The 14,839-nt window shown below is 43.1% G+C and overlaps 2 protein-coding genes across 16 annotated transcripts in view; one reads left to right on the top strand and one right to left on the bottom strand.

The window, feature by feature from the left end:
* fstl4 (follistatin-like 4) overlaps nucleotides 1-4,979 on the top strand; it is a 167,412-nt gene extending 162,433 nt beyond the window's left edge. For all 3 annotated transcript variants that reach the window (XM_061803890.1, XM_061803892.1, XM_061803891.1), the window contains 2 exons: nucleotides 1,660-1,769; nucleotides 1,884-4,979. In XM_061803890.1, the coding sequence (XP_061659874.1) occupies nucleotides 1,660-1,769; nucleotides 1,884-2,577 (804 nt within the window). In that variant the 3' untranslated portion in view covers nucleotides 2,578-4,979. The remainder of the gene's footprint in view (nucleotides 1-1,659; nucleotides 1,770-1,883) is intronic.
* Nucleotides 1-14,839, bottom strand: part of LOC133492023 (uncharacterized) — a 99,011-nt gene that overhangs the window by 53,860 nt on the left and 30,312 nt on the right. For 4 of the 13 annotated variants that reach the window (XM_061803902.1, XM_061803896.1, XM_061803900.1 and 1 more), the window contains one exon: nucleotides 1,423-1,548. In XM_061803902.1, the coding sequence (XP_061659886.1) occupies nucleotides 1,423-1,548 (126 nt within the window). Of the gene's footprint in view, nucleotides 1-915; nucleotides 1,549-14,839 lie in introns of those variants that run through there. The other 9 variants (XM_061803893.1, XM_061803894.1, XM_061803895.1 and 6 more) reach the window with 3 other exon arrangements.

Genomic DNA, 14,839 nt, shown 5'->3' with positions numbered 1-14,839 from the left:
TTAAGTTCATTGTTTTTTTTTTTGTTTTAAAAGATGCTTTTCATCAGATTTTGTGTACTTTTAATAGAAATTGGGAACAACTGAGTGAAGGGCTTTTAACCATCAACTTCTGTTCTTTGTAAGTGAAAAATAACTCCAGGTGATTTTCATTAGTTTGTGACTGTTTTCAATTGTTCTGACACTTTTGAACAAAGATTATCATCTATGAGAGTGAGTCATCCACTGGACTTTTCATTTTCAAATCTGACAATTCTGATTAAGGATTTTCAGAAAGACGCCAGCGAGCCCGCGTCGGTCACATTTTACCCACCGACTTCATTATTGACGTTTTTGAAAGCGATTGGAGCCGATTTCCCCATCTGTTTTTAGCCTCCGTTGGCTTTGAGGTAAAAGAGAGCAAGCGAGTCGAACGAAAGCCCGGGATGAAGTCGCAACAAAGAGAAGCGAGCGGAATGAAGCTGAGCGCACGTCCGCCGCATAATAATACCCGCCGAAACCGCATTAGCTCGCGCCATTGTATTTCGTCACCTCCTGATTTTTCGACTTGGTTGTCTTGAGTGCTGCTGAGATGTTATTGAAAATAAAGAAGAAAGCTCAGAGCGGAGGTGTTTGTTGTATTTTTATGATTTTTACCGTTCTGTGCGAGTTTTACGGGAGCGAGCGCAGACAGAATGGAAGCCCCCTGCTGGGCTGTGGCGACGTGCTGCATTGGGTTTGAAGCCTTGTTGCCATTAAAAAAAAAAAGTGTATATGTATATATATATATATAAAAAATAAAGTTCAGCAAAGAAAGCGCAGTGTCTAAATATAGCTTTGACACGGTGTTCCATAATCAGAATAATTCATTTTATGGTCTAGGTTGCAAAAAAGAAAAGAAAACAAGAGGATTACTTCTTATATAGAGTATGAGTGAGATGTTGGTTTCGGGCAAGTTATGTATTTGTACTAATCATCATACTTATTTCACATCTCCTGTTTTTTCACCAATAATTAACAAATCTTCAACTAGTTGCCTTCACTTGATCAAACACTATCCACAAAAAAGGCTTCTGCCTTAATAAATCCGTTATGTCTCCAGCCACCGAGTACTCTCAAACTATTAACTAACTGTTAACTAACTAGGTATAACAAGCTTTTTTTTTTTTTTGGACAGTTTTTACAATTTTTGCTTAAACTCCTCCAATAAATATCTGGATGCCTACAACTATAAACACCCTTGGATAATTTAGAAGGGCAAATAGTGTATTGTATCAAGGACAAAGATGTTGCATGAGGTACTTCAACAAAAAAAAAAGTGATGACTTTGCAGCAGGTGAAGTGAAAGATCTCTCTTTTTTCTGGCACCACGTTCCGAGACAAGCATCTCAAAATGAAACACGTTATCGGGGGCGGTGGGAAACGAGTCAGGGTCGCGTCTCTTACGGCAGCGGCGGAGACCTTTACGATGTTTATCGCCGCCAAGATGGACGAGGACGTCACCTCCGGGCGCCGCTTCCTTATCTCGCGAGCAGGAAGTGGTGACGTGGAGTTGTGTGGACGTGTGAAAATCTGGGACAAAAGAAATGTAAATCATTAAAACCTTCATATGTTAGTACAGATGTGTGAATGCTAAAAAAAAAACAAACAATGACACCCCCACATTTCTCGTTTTCCGTCTAGGTAATTCCTCAGGCCAGCGTGGGAGAAGTCCATCACGCCATCCGCACCTCCTTCCAGCGTGTCAGCGACTTCTTCATCCCACCGACCAACCTCATCATCACTCACGTGAGGTAAAATCCCAAACCGGCCGCACAAACGAGGGGCCGCTAACGACGTGCATAAATCACCGCCAACCATTCGTGAGGCAGGCCATTAACCTTCCGTGGCGAACTTTGTCCGCCAAGGTTCGCCTTTGTCTTCCTCCAAGACGAGCCGGCGGTGCACAAGGTGGACCTGGAGACCTTCCGGCGCGTCAAGACCATCAGCCTGAAGGACTACGGCTGCGTGCCGGCCGCCATGGCCTACACGCACCTGAGCGGCATCTACTTCGTCCAGTGCCAGGGCGGGAAGGCCCAGCTCCTGGTGGACGCGGTGACTGACGCGGTGGTGGGGCCCAACCGCGACATCACCGGCCGGGCTTTTGTGTCGCCGGACGGCCGCTTCATCGTGACGCCAGGCGGTGGGGGCGGCGACACCCGGCTGACGGTGCAAACGGTCTCCTTCCAGGGGGAGATGAGCCTCCGACAGGAAGCGAAGGACCCCATCGCCATCTCGGACCTGGTCTTCCAACCCTCCTTTGTCATGTCCAACAAATATGTGGCGGTGGCCGCCTCGGACTCTTCTGCCAACTTGCTCTTCGCCGACCTGTCCTCTGGACACACGGAGATCCTCCGGGGCCTCAAGGAGCCGCTGGGCCCTCGGAGCTGGCCCTGGGGGGCGCCTTATCGGGTGGTGGTCTCCAGCGGCCCGTTCGGACAGTACCTCTTGACGCCGTCGGCCGAGTCCCTCTTCGTCCTGAACGGCAAGCAAAGAACGCCGCACTGCGAGGTGTCGGACGTCACGAGGGGCAATACGGTGGTCTGGGTCGGCGAGGTATGAGTACAGAAAAAAAATAAAAATAAAAATCAATAAAAACAAACAAAAAAAATCAGTAGGACTTAACTAAAAACGAAAGGCCCGGACCCTGGTATTTAATTACAGAATGAGGAGGATTCGATGTGTTGGGTTTTCAATGTGTTTAAAAAAAAAAAAAGTTATTGTTGTGATAGTCTCGCTGGGAGAAAGTGTCAATAGTGTTCAGTGCGACACAATTGTCCATGATTGCACTTCCCTTCCGTGTTATCACTGCAAGTTAGGTACCTGACCAGGGGTTACCACACGACGAACTATGCACAATGCTCACTTTTTTAGAGTAAAAACAAGCTTTCCAATTTTTTTTTGTTTTTTTTTCCCGTGTGTGTTCATCGTCTTCACCAGTGCTAACCACAAACTGTTCTTCAATGTCCGCATTTAGTGTCTGTGAGTCCTTTTAGATGCTGTATTATCCTACGCCGCCTCACCTTTCATACAATGTCACCCGATTCCGTTTTCAGAAACAATCTTAGCAACCCTCCCGTTTACGTCGTAGCTGCAGACCTCTGAAAGTCGACGAAAGGCTGTGAGCATTTGTTTGCATTTTAACTGTGACAACTAGCTAGAAAAGTCGCAAAGCCACGTGGAATGCAAATTATTCAAATCAAAAGCAATCCTTGATGTGTATCCCATACATAAATCCTCAACAAACAAACAAAAAAATAGTTTAGGTTTGTACCCAATTACTTTAAAAGTCAACATTTCTGCAGTGACGTTTAAAGGGAAATTTTGGTGGTTTGAATGAACAATGTATCCAATAAGTCATGTCATATGTACTGTATCATGAAAATGTAACTTTAACGTGTTTTGAGAAGATTTTTATCGGCAATTACGAATTTTCACGGGCGCTGCCATTTTGGCGAGTCACATGACTTACGTGCGCGGATGTGATGTAAATCCTAGCCGTTTTGTAGCGTCTTCACATGAGTTACCACCACGATGGGACACAGAAAAATACCCTACTGTATCTCTAAATTTTGCCATAATTCGGACAGGAGTAATCCGTAAAATGCTGGGTGGCATGTTCTGCCCGGTAAGAAAAAGAATCATGGAATGACCAGAAACCGGAGTCCCCGGAGAAAAGCTACGCACGGACAGGGGGGAGAACACGCAAACTCAACAATTCTGCACACACACGCACATAAAACCCCCCCCCCCCCCCCAAAAAAAAAAATCGAGCCCAGGTCCTCAGAACTGTAAGGCCAACACTTTACCAGCCGAGCTACCGTGCCGCTGTTGTGGAGTTTGTATTAACTTCCACCAAGCCAAAATTGGCGGTGCCCGTGAAAATTGGTAATTGCCGATAAAAATCTTCTCAAAACACCATTAAATGGGAGAGGATTAACATCACATTGTCAAGGTACAGGACATATGACATGAAATATCGGATACATTGTTAATCCAAACCACCGGATTTCCCTTTAACATTTGAAGTCGACAAATTAGTTTTTTGGTACCTCGTCTTCCAGTCGGCCAATTTGAAGAGGACTTTCAACACGCCAGTTAGCTGCTATCGCTAGACTGAAACGCACTGTGGTGCAGCAAAACAGGACGACAGTGTTCACACGTCGGATCGGGTCAGAGAGTGCAAAAATAAGATGGTCTTGGAACAGCAGAGAAGTTACCCTAAAATATTTATTGTGGTACCTCGGGACCACCGGCGAGGAACGAGGGAAGCAGCGTGAAGTGAGACTAACGCGCAGACGACAACTGTGTGCCAACGACAACTTTAGTTATCATAGATCTTGTTTCTAACAACACAATATAAAACAACTGATCGCACGCTTGTGTGGGTTTCACGATTTTACTAAAAAGATAAACCTTTCTACAAATACTCACAGCCTCACATTTTTTTTTTTTTTATTTGAGCAACCGAACAGCAAAATGTTGTCCAAACAGAATTCGCGTTTTCTACCTACAAATCTTCAGTGATCGGAAAACGGCAAAGTGCGTCCCAACCGAACCCAAATTGTGGCTCTCACGGTTGACTTAGGTTGCTAACCTTAGTCTGAGGGTTCACTCTTGGCAGCTAGAGGTAGCCAATCTATATCTTCTGATCTACCGACTCAACTCTGCGTATGGAGTAGAGACAGCTGTGAGACGTGCATGCCATCGAATTCAGTTGTCCGCCATATACCTCTCTCAGTGACCTTCATAGTCGTGTGAAAAGAAAGTGTCACGTTTGTTTGTTTTGATCTCGTAAGCGTCCCGCCACCGAGCTAGCTAGCCTAATTGTCTCAAATGTCTGATCGCAAAAGATGATGGTACCTTCCCACGGTTGTTGTAGATAACGTGTTTAGGACACATGACAAGTGACTGTACAGGTTTTGTTTTTTTCTGTATGCATTTTTTGTGTGTTCTCTGGTTGACCAGGAAAATTGTTTTTTTGTAAGAAAATTGTCAAATAAAAGATGTATAAAAAAAACAACCCTAAATCAATGACTCACTTCATTCATATACCCAAGCCAACTTAAAAAATTCCAAACAAGCTCTGTCGCTCGCAGGTCCTTGTTTGTCTTTTATGGAGTTGTGAACTTTGTTTCAGCTTCAACTTCAACTCCCGGGCGTAGAAGGTTGCATTAGACTAGATGACATGAAGGCGTTTCCACAGGCGGCTGGCAAGTAGGCGGCCTGTCATCATCTCACACAAGCACGCACAATGATACGAAAGAACATGCCCCCCTCGACGATAGCAAACTTTTTCACACATTGGCATATTCTACAATTCACTTTTTTGCCCATCATTTGCCATCCTGTACAATTCAGAATTAATCACGGCACGGGGCTCTCCTTTTCCAAAGCATTTCACATCTTCCAAAGCTTCTAGTCAACTATCAATTCAAGCTCACTAGGGGTTCCATCCATTCATCCATTTTCTTTGCCGCTTATCCTCACGAGGGTCGCGGGAAGTGCTGGAGCCTATCCCAGCTGTCAACGGGCAGGAGGCGGGGTCCACCATGAAGTGGTTGCCAGCCAATCACAGGGCACATCGAGACAAACAACCACACTCGCAATCACACCTAGGGGCAATTTAGGCTGTCCAATTAATGTTGCATGTTTTTTAGATGTGGGAGGAAACCAGAGTGGCCGGAGAAAACCCACACAGGCACGGGAGAACATGCAAACTCCAAACAGGCGGGGCTGGGATCGAACCCGGGTCCCCGGAACTGTGAAGCCAATGCTTTACTGGCTGAGTCACATGGCCGCCTCAGTAGGGGTCTAGTTTTCCAATTACAACTTTATGGGTGACGCACTGTCTGCGTCCATTCTCTACGGCACAGGTGTCAAACTCAAGGCCCGGGGGCCAGATCTGGCCCGCCACATGATTTTATGTGGCCCACGAAGCCAAATCTAGTGTCAATTTCCATGATTCTAGAAAAAATCTGTACCAAAATTTCAAATTGTCATATAAATGATAGTTAAAATGCTACAAGCATTTTTGTGTTATCAAACGCAAATAGTTGAAAAACACATTACCCATGATTTCTGATTCCAAAACTAGTTCATAAATCGATCATGGAAAGATGATGAGATGACTAAATATTTTTGTTTCACAGTCATTAACGGCCCTTCATTCATGTCTTCAGGATCCATAAGATTTTAGTTTTCTAAAGCATATAGCACCATGCATGAAACATCTTTGATCTTTTTTTAAATCAATAGGATTGTTTCCAAAGCATCATGGCAAATATTCAACTACACCACATATAAACATGTTGTATTTAGAACAATAGCATGCTTTTTTTTTTTTAACCAAAGCAATACCTCACCATGTCAAACATCGACTTTATGTTCCGACGTGTGAGAAAAAAAATTGTTGCTAGCAAAAAGTCAACATGTCTGAAGAGTGAAAACGCAGTGAAATTTGAGTAGCTGCAATTGTACATGTCAAGAAATGGAAAAAAAAAAAACCCCCAAAAAAAAATCACCTTGTGGAAGTGTGGAGGCGACGGTGCCCCATTCATGGTGAACGATCATCGCCTCCCTCATCCCACTTTCAATGGTATGTAGCGATATTTCCCACCTTTTGTTGATGCGGGTGGCTAATTGACCTGTAGCAATTAGCGGCAGGACATCTCAGACGGTGACTCGCTATTTTGCAGGTGAACGGCAGCTGCCGCCGACAGCTAAACACGCTAAGCCTCGTTATCGCTCATCACCGGCGATTAATTAGCGGCACGCTGATGAGGCGCTTCCTCCGTGTGCTGTTGGCAGGGTCGCACTGTTAGCTTGATACCAAAATGATGTCAGATGGATAAACTTGTTAATTGCGGTTTAATAAAAGAAAAGAAACAACTCGGAAGACAAAGGAAAGTATCAAGAAAAAGAAAAATATGACAATCGATGTAGAGTAAAAGATGAATAAAAGTGAAAGACCAGTAGTACAAAAACAGTATAAGTAGAATAGTATAGGAAGAATAGTAGAAGTCAAACAATAATACATGAAGATATATAATACTATAATGGTAATAATACTAGAAGACTCGAATGACACATAAAAGTACAAAAAAAAACCTGAAATAAAATAATACTGGAATCATATCTCAGAAGACTGACAGAAAACAAAGAATAATAATAGAACATTACAAACAGTATAAAAAGAATAGTAGATGAAAATGAAATAGTAGACTAAAAGAAATAGAGCAGACCAAAAATAGTACGTCTCGAGAAAAGCAGAGGAAGACAAAGTTCAAGAGTAACAATACAAAAATAATAGCTGATAATGGAATGATGGAAGAATAGAAGATGGAAGGAAAAATTCAGATATACAAGAAAAAAGTACTAGAAAAATGAAAAAGTAGACGGTGCAATTGTAGATGCAATAGTACGAGGAAGAATAGTAGTAGAAAAGAAAAATTAAAAAGGTGGTCAAAGAATCATGGAGGAAACGTGAAGAGCAGAAAAAGATAGAAAACAAGCAATACAAAGAAGCTGAAAGAAAACAGAAGGAAAAAAAAAAGTATATCCAGAAGCCCAAGCCAAAGAAGTCTTGAGTCAAGTCGGGTTCGGAGTCGCTATGCAAGGAGAAGAATGCACGCTAGCCAGTTGGGAGGCACAAGTCGCAGCATGAGGAAGACGAGCGCTCGTAAAGTTGAACCGCAGCCGTGACGTGCGCGCTTCTCTCGGTGTACTATCGGCCTCGCTTCACGCTCCCATCTTCAAACGGCGGCTGTCACGCGTCGCTAACCCGAAATCCTGCTTCCGCTATTCAGTAGTAGCAAGAAGATATCTGGTGCTGCTAGTAAAATTGGAAATGCGATAAAATGTGCACTCAACTTTTACAGATAAACGAGCGACCAACAGTAAGTCTGAACTCTGACTTTAGGTTGGAACCCAACCCTTGACATGAAACAATCGTGAAAATCCAACTTGAAACCTTAACCTAGGCTGAAAGGAATACCTTGGATTGAGATCCTTGTTTGAAAACAAATTCCCAACCCTTGTATAAAAGCGATAACTAAAACTCAAATTCACACGCTACCCCATTTCAACAGATAACATGGTTCAAAACCCCAACCTTGGATTGTTACCTTTGTTTGAAACCCTGAACCAGGCTTGGAAGGCCCAAATTCCAACCCAGTCTTGAAAGCCAAATTGAACACGCTAACCTTCTTGACGCCATACCTCACAGCTGGAGTGGTTGAGGCGGATGGCTCCTGTAATTCCAAGGCCACCAACGTCCCAACTGGAGCTCAAAGAACTTTTATCTCAAAGGTCCCAATCAAGTTTCAAATGTTCCAGGGTTTCTACCAGACTCTAAATTGAAACCTTAAAGAAGACTCTCGCCATGGCTCAAAACCCGAGAGCTGGCTGGAAACCCTAACCTGTCTTTGAAACCTTATCCAAAGCTTAAAACCTGAATTTTAACGCCCAAATTGAAACCCTAACTTTGTCTTGAAAACCCAATATTGAAAGGGTTGGCCTATCCCGGGTTTGGAATCCTAATAAAAAACGCTAATCCTTATTTAAAACCCTAATGGAGCTAGCTCTGTGGTTAGAGCATTGGTTTAGTAAACCAGTGGTTGTGAGTTTGTATCTCACTGGGGCCTCCACTCCCCCTTAGGGGTTGCGTCAGGAAGGGCATCCGGCGTAAAAAACTGTGTCAAACAAATATGAGCGTTTCATCTGAGAAGACACGCTGTGGCGACCCCTAACGGGACAAGCCGAAAGAAACTTACCAATGTCTTAACATCAAAGTTGCGCATCACTCAAAAGCTATAAGCTATTGAGTCGCTCTCACCGTCATCAGACCCCATCTAGTGATCTAAATGCGTGAAGCCACAACGGGAGTGGGCGAGGGCAACTTCATCTTGCTTTAGCGAATTGCGTCTGAAATTAATTTCCTAAACTACATGGATGAGCTAAGAGACGCCAAACTTTTTCATCTCCATCAAGCAGGTTTGTTTTGTTCGGTAAGATTTCTCCCAACTTTGTGTTTGTTTCTCCGCCGCCACGTCGCACTAACGCAACCAAACGCGCCCCGCGATGCTAATCCTGAATAGATTACGCCGACGAACCACTGCCGCCGCAACGCTGCCGTAATGAAGTGTTTGAAGAGGCTGTCGTCTGTCTGCGGGTGCTGAGTGGTAGCGTCGGAATGGAGGTGAGAGCACAAAAGGGAGAACTTGTTTTATTTCAGCGTTAACGTCTTGATCTCGTCTCTAGTCAGACGGGATAAAGAAGAAGACGACGGCGGCGGCGGCAGCGGTTTTCTCTCTACAGTGGTAGAAGTAAAGCTTCAAGCAGCTGATTCTTGAGCTACAAGGTCAGACGTGAGTCGGGTAGCCACTAATTGTATTCAACTAAGAGCACTGTTACTTAGAATGATGAGTAAGAGTCTTCTTCTTTTCCTTTCGGCTTGTCCCGTGAGGGGTCGCCAGAGTGTGTCATCTTAGATGAACGCATATTTGTTTGGCACAGTTTTCCACCGGTTGCCCTTCCTGACGCAATCCCTCTGCATTTAGCCGGGGAGAGAATCTTACATCACCTGGTATTCCCAGGCGGTCTCCCATCCAAGAGCTAACCAGGGCCACACCCGCTTAGCTTCCGAGATATGACGAGATCGCAAGGCCGTAAGCTGATGCGTAAGAGTATTGAGTAAAAATAAAAATACTCAAGCACCAAGTACTCAACTGAGTAACTCCTGATTTATTTTTCTTCAATCAAAACTTGATCGTCAACTAGACAAAAATCTAAAATGGGATCGTGTCAACGGACACAGAACACTATCTCGTTTACTTTACTTCTTCTGTGTGAGGTCATGTGACTGTCTGGCTACGTTTGGAGTGGTCGAATGGAGTCAAACGTCAACCAGTGGTTCCACTGGATTTGTAAAACTTAGTCATGTGTCTGCACGTGCAAAGAGGCGACAAACGGGGCGATGGGCCCCGCTGTGACGGTCTGAGCGCTCCCTGTGATGAATGTGTATGATGTGGTCCTAACAGGGGAACTCTGGGTACGTAGCTGACGCTTACTGGGAAATCCCCCAGTCTCATAGTTCCCCTTCTTCTACATGGAGGAAGCAAAAACACGTTATATCCTTGGCACATGTTGAAGCATGGATGGGGATGTTTTAGGCTGTCCAGAAGTTTACTAAATATACGCGCATGCGCATTAATCACAAGGAGACTTTTTAGCACCGGGAGCGCTCAGACCTTCACACCGGGGATCCAACTGTGGTTTGTCATCCGAAAGGGTTCCGGTTTCAAACAGAGGTGAGGAGCTTCATTTCAGGGTTTGCTATGTAATGGTTTTAAAACTGGATTAGTAAAAAGTCTCATATTAGAGTTTCAGGCTGAAGTGGCGCTTATAAAGTACGAGTTCTCATCTGGAATTAGATTTTGAACAAAGGTTAGCGTTTTCACGTTAGTATTTTGTTATTAGGGTTTCAACAAGGGTGAAGGTTTTCATGTTAGGGTTTCAAGCAAGATATTTAATTACGGTTTCAAGCCTTGTCACGCTTTACCAGCGTTCCCGCTTCAGAGTTCTGCCTTTGATACCGCTGCCGAGGGCTCAATACTGCACGCGTTGCGTGGGTACAAAGCAGCAACCTGGGGGGGAAAAAAAGATGCAAAAATCTGGTCGTTTTGCAATGATTGCCTTCCCATGACAGGAGGGAAACTTTTCAGGCCCAAAGTTTCTATTACAAAAACGAATCTTAACAACTCGTCCTGAATGGACCCGACATTGAAAAGCAGGATTTTAGCGAAAAGCCGGATTACTTCCAAACTCTTTTCTTCATTTTCTTCTATTTGGAAAAGTCCTCCCGACGGCAATGACATTTATATAGGAACACGAGGCGCTTAAACGGCTATTAATAATGGCCATGCGGTTCTCCTGGCGCTCGGGTATTCGCAATGAGAGAATTTTTTTTTTTTTAATAAACAAAATACAATCATTGCAGGATTACACATCTTTTTCACTGAATACATTATTGAGGGGGTTCCCTTCGGCGTCCGAGCAGTCGCTACTCTGGAGAGAACTTGTGTTGACTCGACCCAACTTGAGAAGTTGTGGTAAAACCTCATTAACTACCAAAAGTATCTCATTTAAGAGTTCTCTTTGCCGCGCTAACAGTAGCAACTCTGAATAGATCATAAAAATACAAAGTTCACAAAAGGCAGGAATCAGTACAGGATAGCAGCTCATTTTCATGTGTAATTAATGAGCACACGTGTTATTAAGGCCTCCCTTTGGGGCTCAAGTCGCAACAACAGACCTTTTTTGTTGATTAAACAACGTTCTCACAGGCAGGGACCACTGCGCAATTGCGGGTTTTTTTTTTTTTTTTTTGAGTGTGCGGTACGTCATTAGTTAGCAAGTTGTTACTTGAGGGTTCTCTTCGGGGCTCAAGTCATCACAAGTGTAAGGGTGCTCTTTACATTTTTTTTTTTATGATTTTCAAAATTCTCAAAGGCAGGAATTGCAAATCATGTTTACGCCTTGTTAATTTGCAGGTGTGTTATTCAAGTGTTCGCTTCTGTGCTCGAGTAGTTGCAATTCTCAAGACATCCTCGAATCTACAACGATGATTGTCCTACATCCGAGAAGTAATCCTATACATTTATAATTTCATTAAAAAAAAAAAATACAACAAAATGATGTTAAAAGAAAACCACAGCAGAGTTGCAGGGAGTACATCATCATCCTCAGCTTTTCTTCTCCTGCGAGACACTTGTGAAAATGTTGAAAGTGTGGCCAGGAGGCCATCAGGGGGGAGCAAAAAGCATAATTCAGAGAGGGAGAGGGACAGGGAGAGAGAGAAACAGACGCACGGACGGACGGACTTCTACAGGGTAAATTTCAAAGAGCTCTGAAATGAAAGGCGGTCGTGATGGACGGAGGGCAGGACAAAAAACAACATGACAAGGCCGAGGAGTACCATTGAGGTTTTCTGACATGAGGGAGCAAATTTCTCCTCCAGAATGCCTTCCAAACTGAAGACACCTCCTGCATAGAGCAAAGCGGCACCAGCGCATACCGAGCTTTCTGACGCTGGGTATCACATATTTTCGGTCCACAATGTCTTGATAGGACCCTCCGCAGATGAGAGAGAGACTGTGCCGGATGTAGCAAAGCAGCCCCAGAGCATACACGGCTTTCTGACACTCGGCAGAAAATAACTTCTAATGTGCTCGCAAAGCGTAAAGGTTTACAGCCGTTTAACGGGCTTTTATGGATGGTATAGTTGATTGTGAGGTTGCTGATGCTCCAATTTCGTCTTTTGTTTACTGGCCAGGGAAGCAAAAGTTTTGGGGGGCAGATGGGTTCCATTTTACTGCATCTGGAGAATGACTCTGCTGCCTATAGTGGAGCCTCCAAAGATTAAAAGTGTTCCAGTGTAGCTCAAGTCAAGGACAAATCATTTTAGTGACAATTTCAACCTTTCTGCCTTTTGATCGCATACTCATTTCATTTTTGTCATATTACTGAAACAGTGGTGGCCAAGTCCCATGTCTAGTTAGTAAGTCTGATGCTAGCATAAAAAAAACAAGAATAAATGAAATCAAGATTTTATTATTTTTTAAATGCTTGATTTTATATTGTAGACAATTTCAAAGTGTTATTTTTGTGGGGGAAATGTTCACAATAATAAATGCCATTAAAAAAATATTTCCAAAATGAATCTATGACCTGATTTTAAAATTAAAACCATGTGCTTTGACACAACTCAGCTAAATTATTAAAAATTCTAGAAAGACACCTGTGACAGCTTTTAAAGAGGAATGAGGAACATTTATGCATTTGTGTCCTTAGTTTGAACAGCAATACATAAATCTGTTCTTTCATAAATGTCTTTACAGTTGCTGATCAAATGATGTGAAAATGACTCAAATACATGAATTAAGTCAATACATTGTTATTACAGACATTGTTTTTTTCTGTACAGTGACTTTCAATTTCCTTCAGTTAAAAAAAAAAACATTCAAATATTGACTTTAACAATGATCTGTTGTTTTCATGGTAAAATACAGTCAAGCATTTCTCGTGTTCCTTTATGTTTTAGCATCGTTAGCATGGCGCGAGCTGTTTTGATGTTTTCGAGTTACAATGCGAACGATCAATGAGAGATTAAATGACTAGCAAAGGGCACGGAGAAGCAACAATTTAGCTACTAGCTATTTTTTTCCCGTCCCTCTATCTTTCCATGATCTTTGTCGCGACCTTATCGCGTACACTGATTTGACATTTCCTCTCCAAAGGCCACACAGAGAGATCTTAGATGGACACCGGCGCTAGTTTGTCTCAGAAAATGGCTTGGAGAAGAGGAGGAGGAGGAGAAGAAGAAATAAATGCAAACGTAGTGCGGCGCCAATAGGTTTCTTGGTATTGAATCAGCATTGCTAGCGAGAAAAGTATTGAGACGCCCATCTTGAACATGTACTTAGAGAAAGAATTCAGATCACAGTTTCAAATGAAGTGTTTGAAGCAGAGGTTTGGGTTTCAAGTACAAGTGGGATTTCAAATTAAGGTGTTCAGTTTGGTTTTAAATTAGGGATTCAAGTCTGGGTTGCAGTTTCAAACCAGTGTTAGGGCTTCAAATTAGGGCTTAAACCAAAGGTTACATTTTTAGGAAGGGTTTCGGGTTTAAAATTAATCTGCAAAGAGAAGGTTAAGGTTTAAAATGAGGGACTCAAGTCTGGATTACAGATTCAAAACAAGATTGGTTTCACATTTGGATTATAAATTAGCCTTTCAAACGAGGGTTTCAAACAAGGACTAGAATTTTAAGTTCGGTTTGGTTTCACAAGTCGCAAGGAAGGTATGGGTTTGAAAATGGAGCTTTCAAGCCAGTGTTAGAGTATTAATAGCTAAGTAGTCACGTTTTATATGACAAATGTGGAAAACAAACACGATTCCCTCTATTTGCTTTCATCGCTGCTTTGCAGAATGTTTGCACTGCCAGATGAGAGTGTGAGTGGGCATCAAGGGAGTCAGGAGTGGAGCTCTGGCGGGTGTAAACACCATGCGGCTACCTCGGTGCTGAACCGCGACACGCCGTCGCCATTGCTCCACTTCTGTGGAAGACTTCTTGCCATAACTTAACCACTACGTGTATATCCCGCACTATCCTTATTCACAGTGGTGACGATGCTTTAATGTGGAAAGGCTTTGCTAAAACTGCATGAATACGATAATTTGCAGTGTTAAAGGGTAAGTTTTTAAGACGGGGCTAGGTTTCCGCATTAGGGTTTCAAGCCTGGGTTAGGTTTTCACATTAAGGGTTGTAAGCAAAAGTCAGTGTTTAGACAAGGGTTGCAGTTTTTAAGATGGGTTTGAAGTCAGGATTGTGGTTTCAAACAAGGGCTTGGGTTTCAATTTTGAATTCAAAGCCAGTTTTTTGCAGACAAATTTGGGTTTAAAGCCAAGAAAAGGCTTTGAAATTAGGGTTTAAAGCAAGTATTATAGTATCAAACAAGGGTCGAGGTTTAAAATTTGTGCTTGAAGCCAAGGTTAGGGTTTAGGTTTCGGTTTCACACTAGGGTTTTAGTGTCAAGTATAAGGTTTCAAAGTGAAGTAGAGCGGAGGTTTCAAGCTTAGCTTCATGTTACACCAAGTAACATGGCTTGTTTTATGATTTCAAACAAGGGTTTCAAATTGGAGTTTGAAGGTAAAAGGTAAAGTTCAAGGCTTTTGCGTGGGCTCCTGTGACACGACAACCAATCGGAGCTCTCAAGGGGCCAAAGTGCAGAACCCTCCAGGCTGAAAAACAACATGGGTGATGAGG

This window comes from Syngnathoides biaculeatus, chromosome 18 (genome assembly GCF_019802595.1).
Source record: "Syngnathoides biaculeatus isolate LvHL_M chromosome 18, ASM1980259v1, whole genome shotgun sequence".
Lineage (NCBI taxonomy): Eukaryota > Metazoa > Chordata > Actinopteri > Syngnathiformes > Syngnathidae > Syngnathoides > Syngnathoides biaculeatus.
The sequence above is the reverse complement of the archived record's forward strand: the minus strand, read 5'-3'. Positions and strand labels throughout refer to the sequence as shown.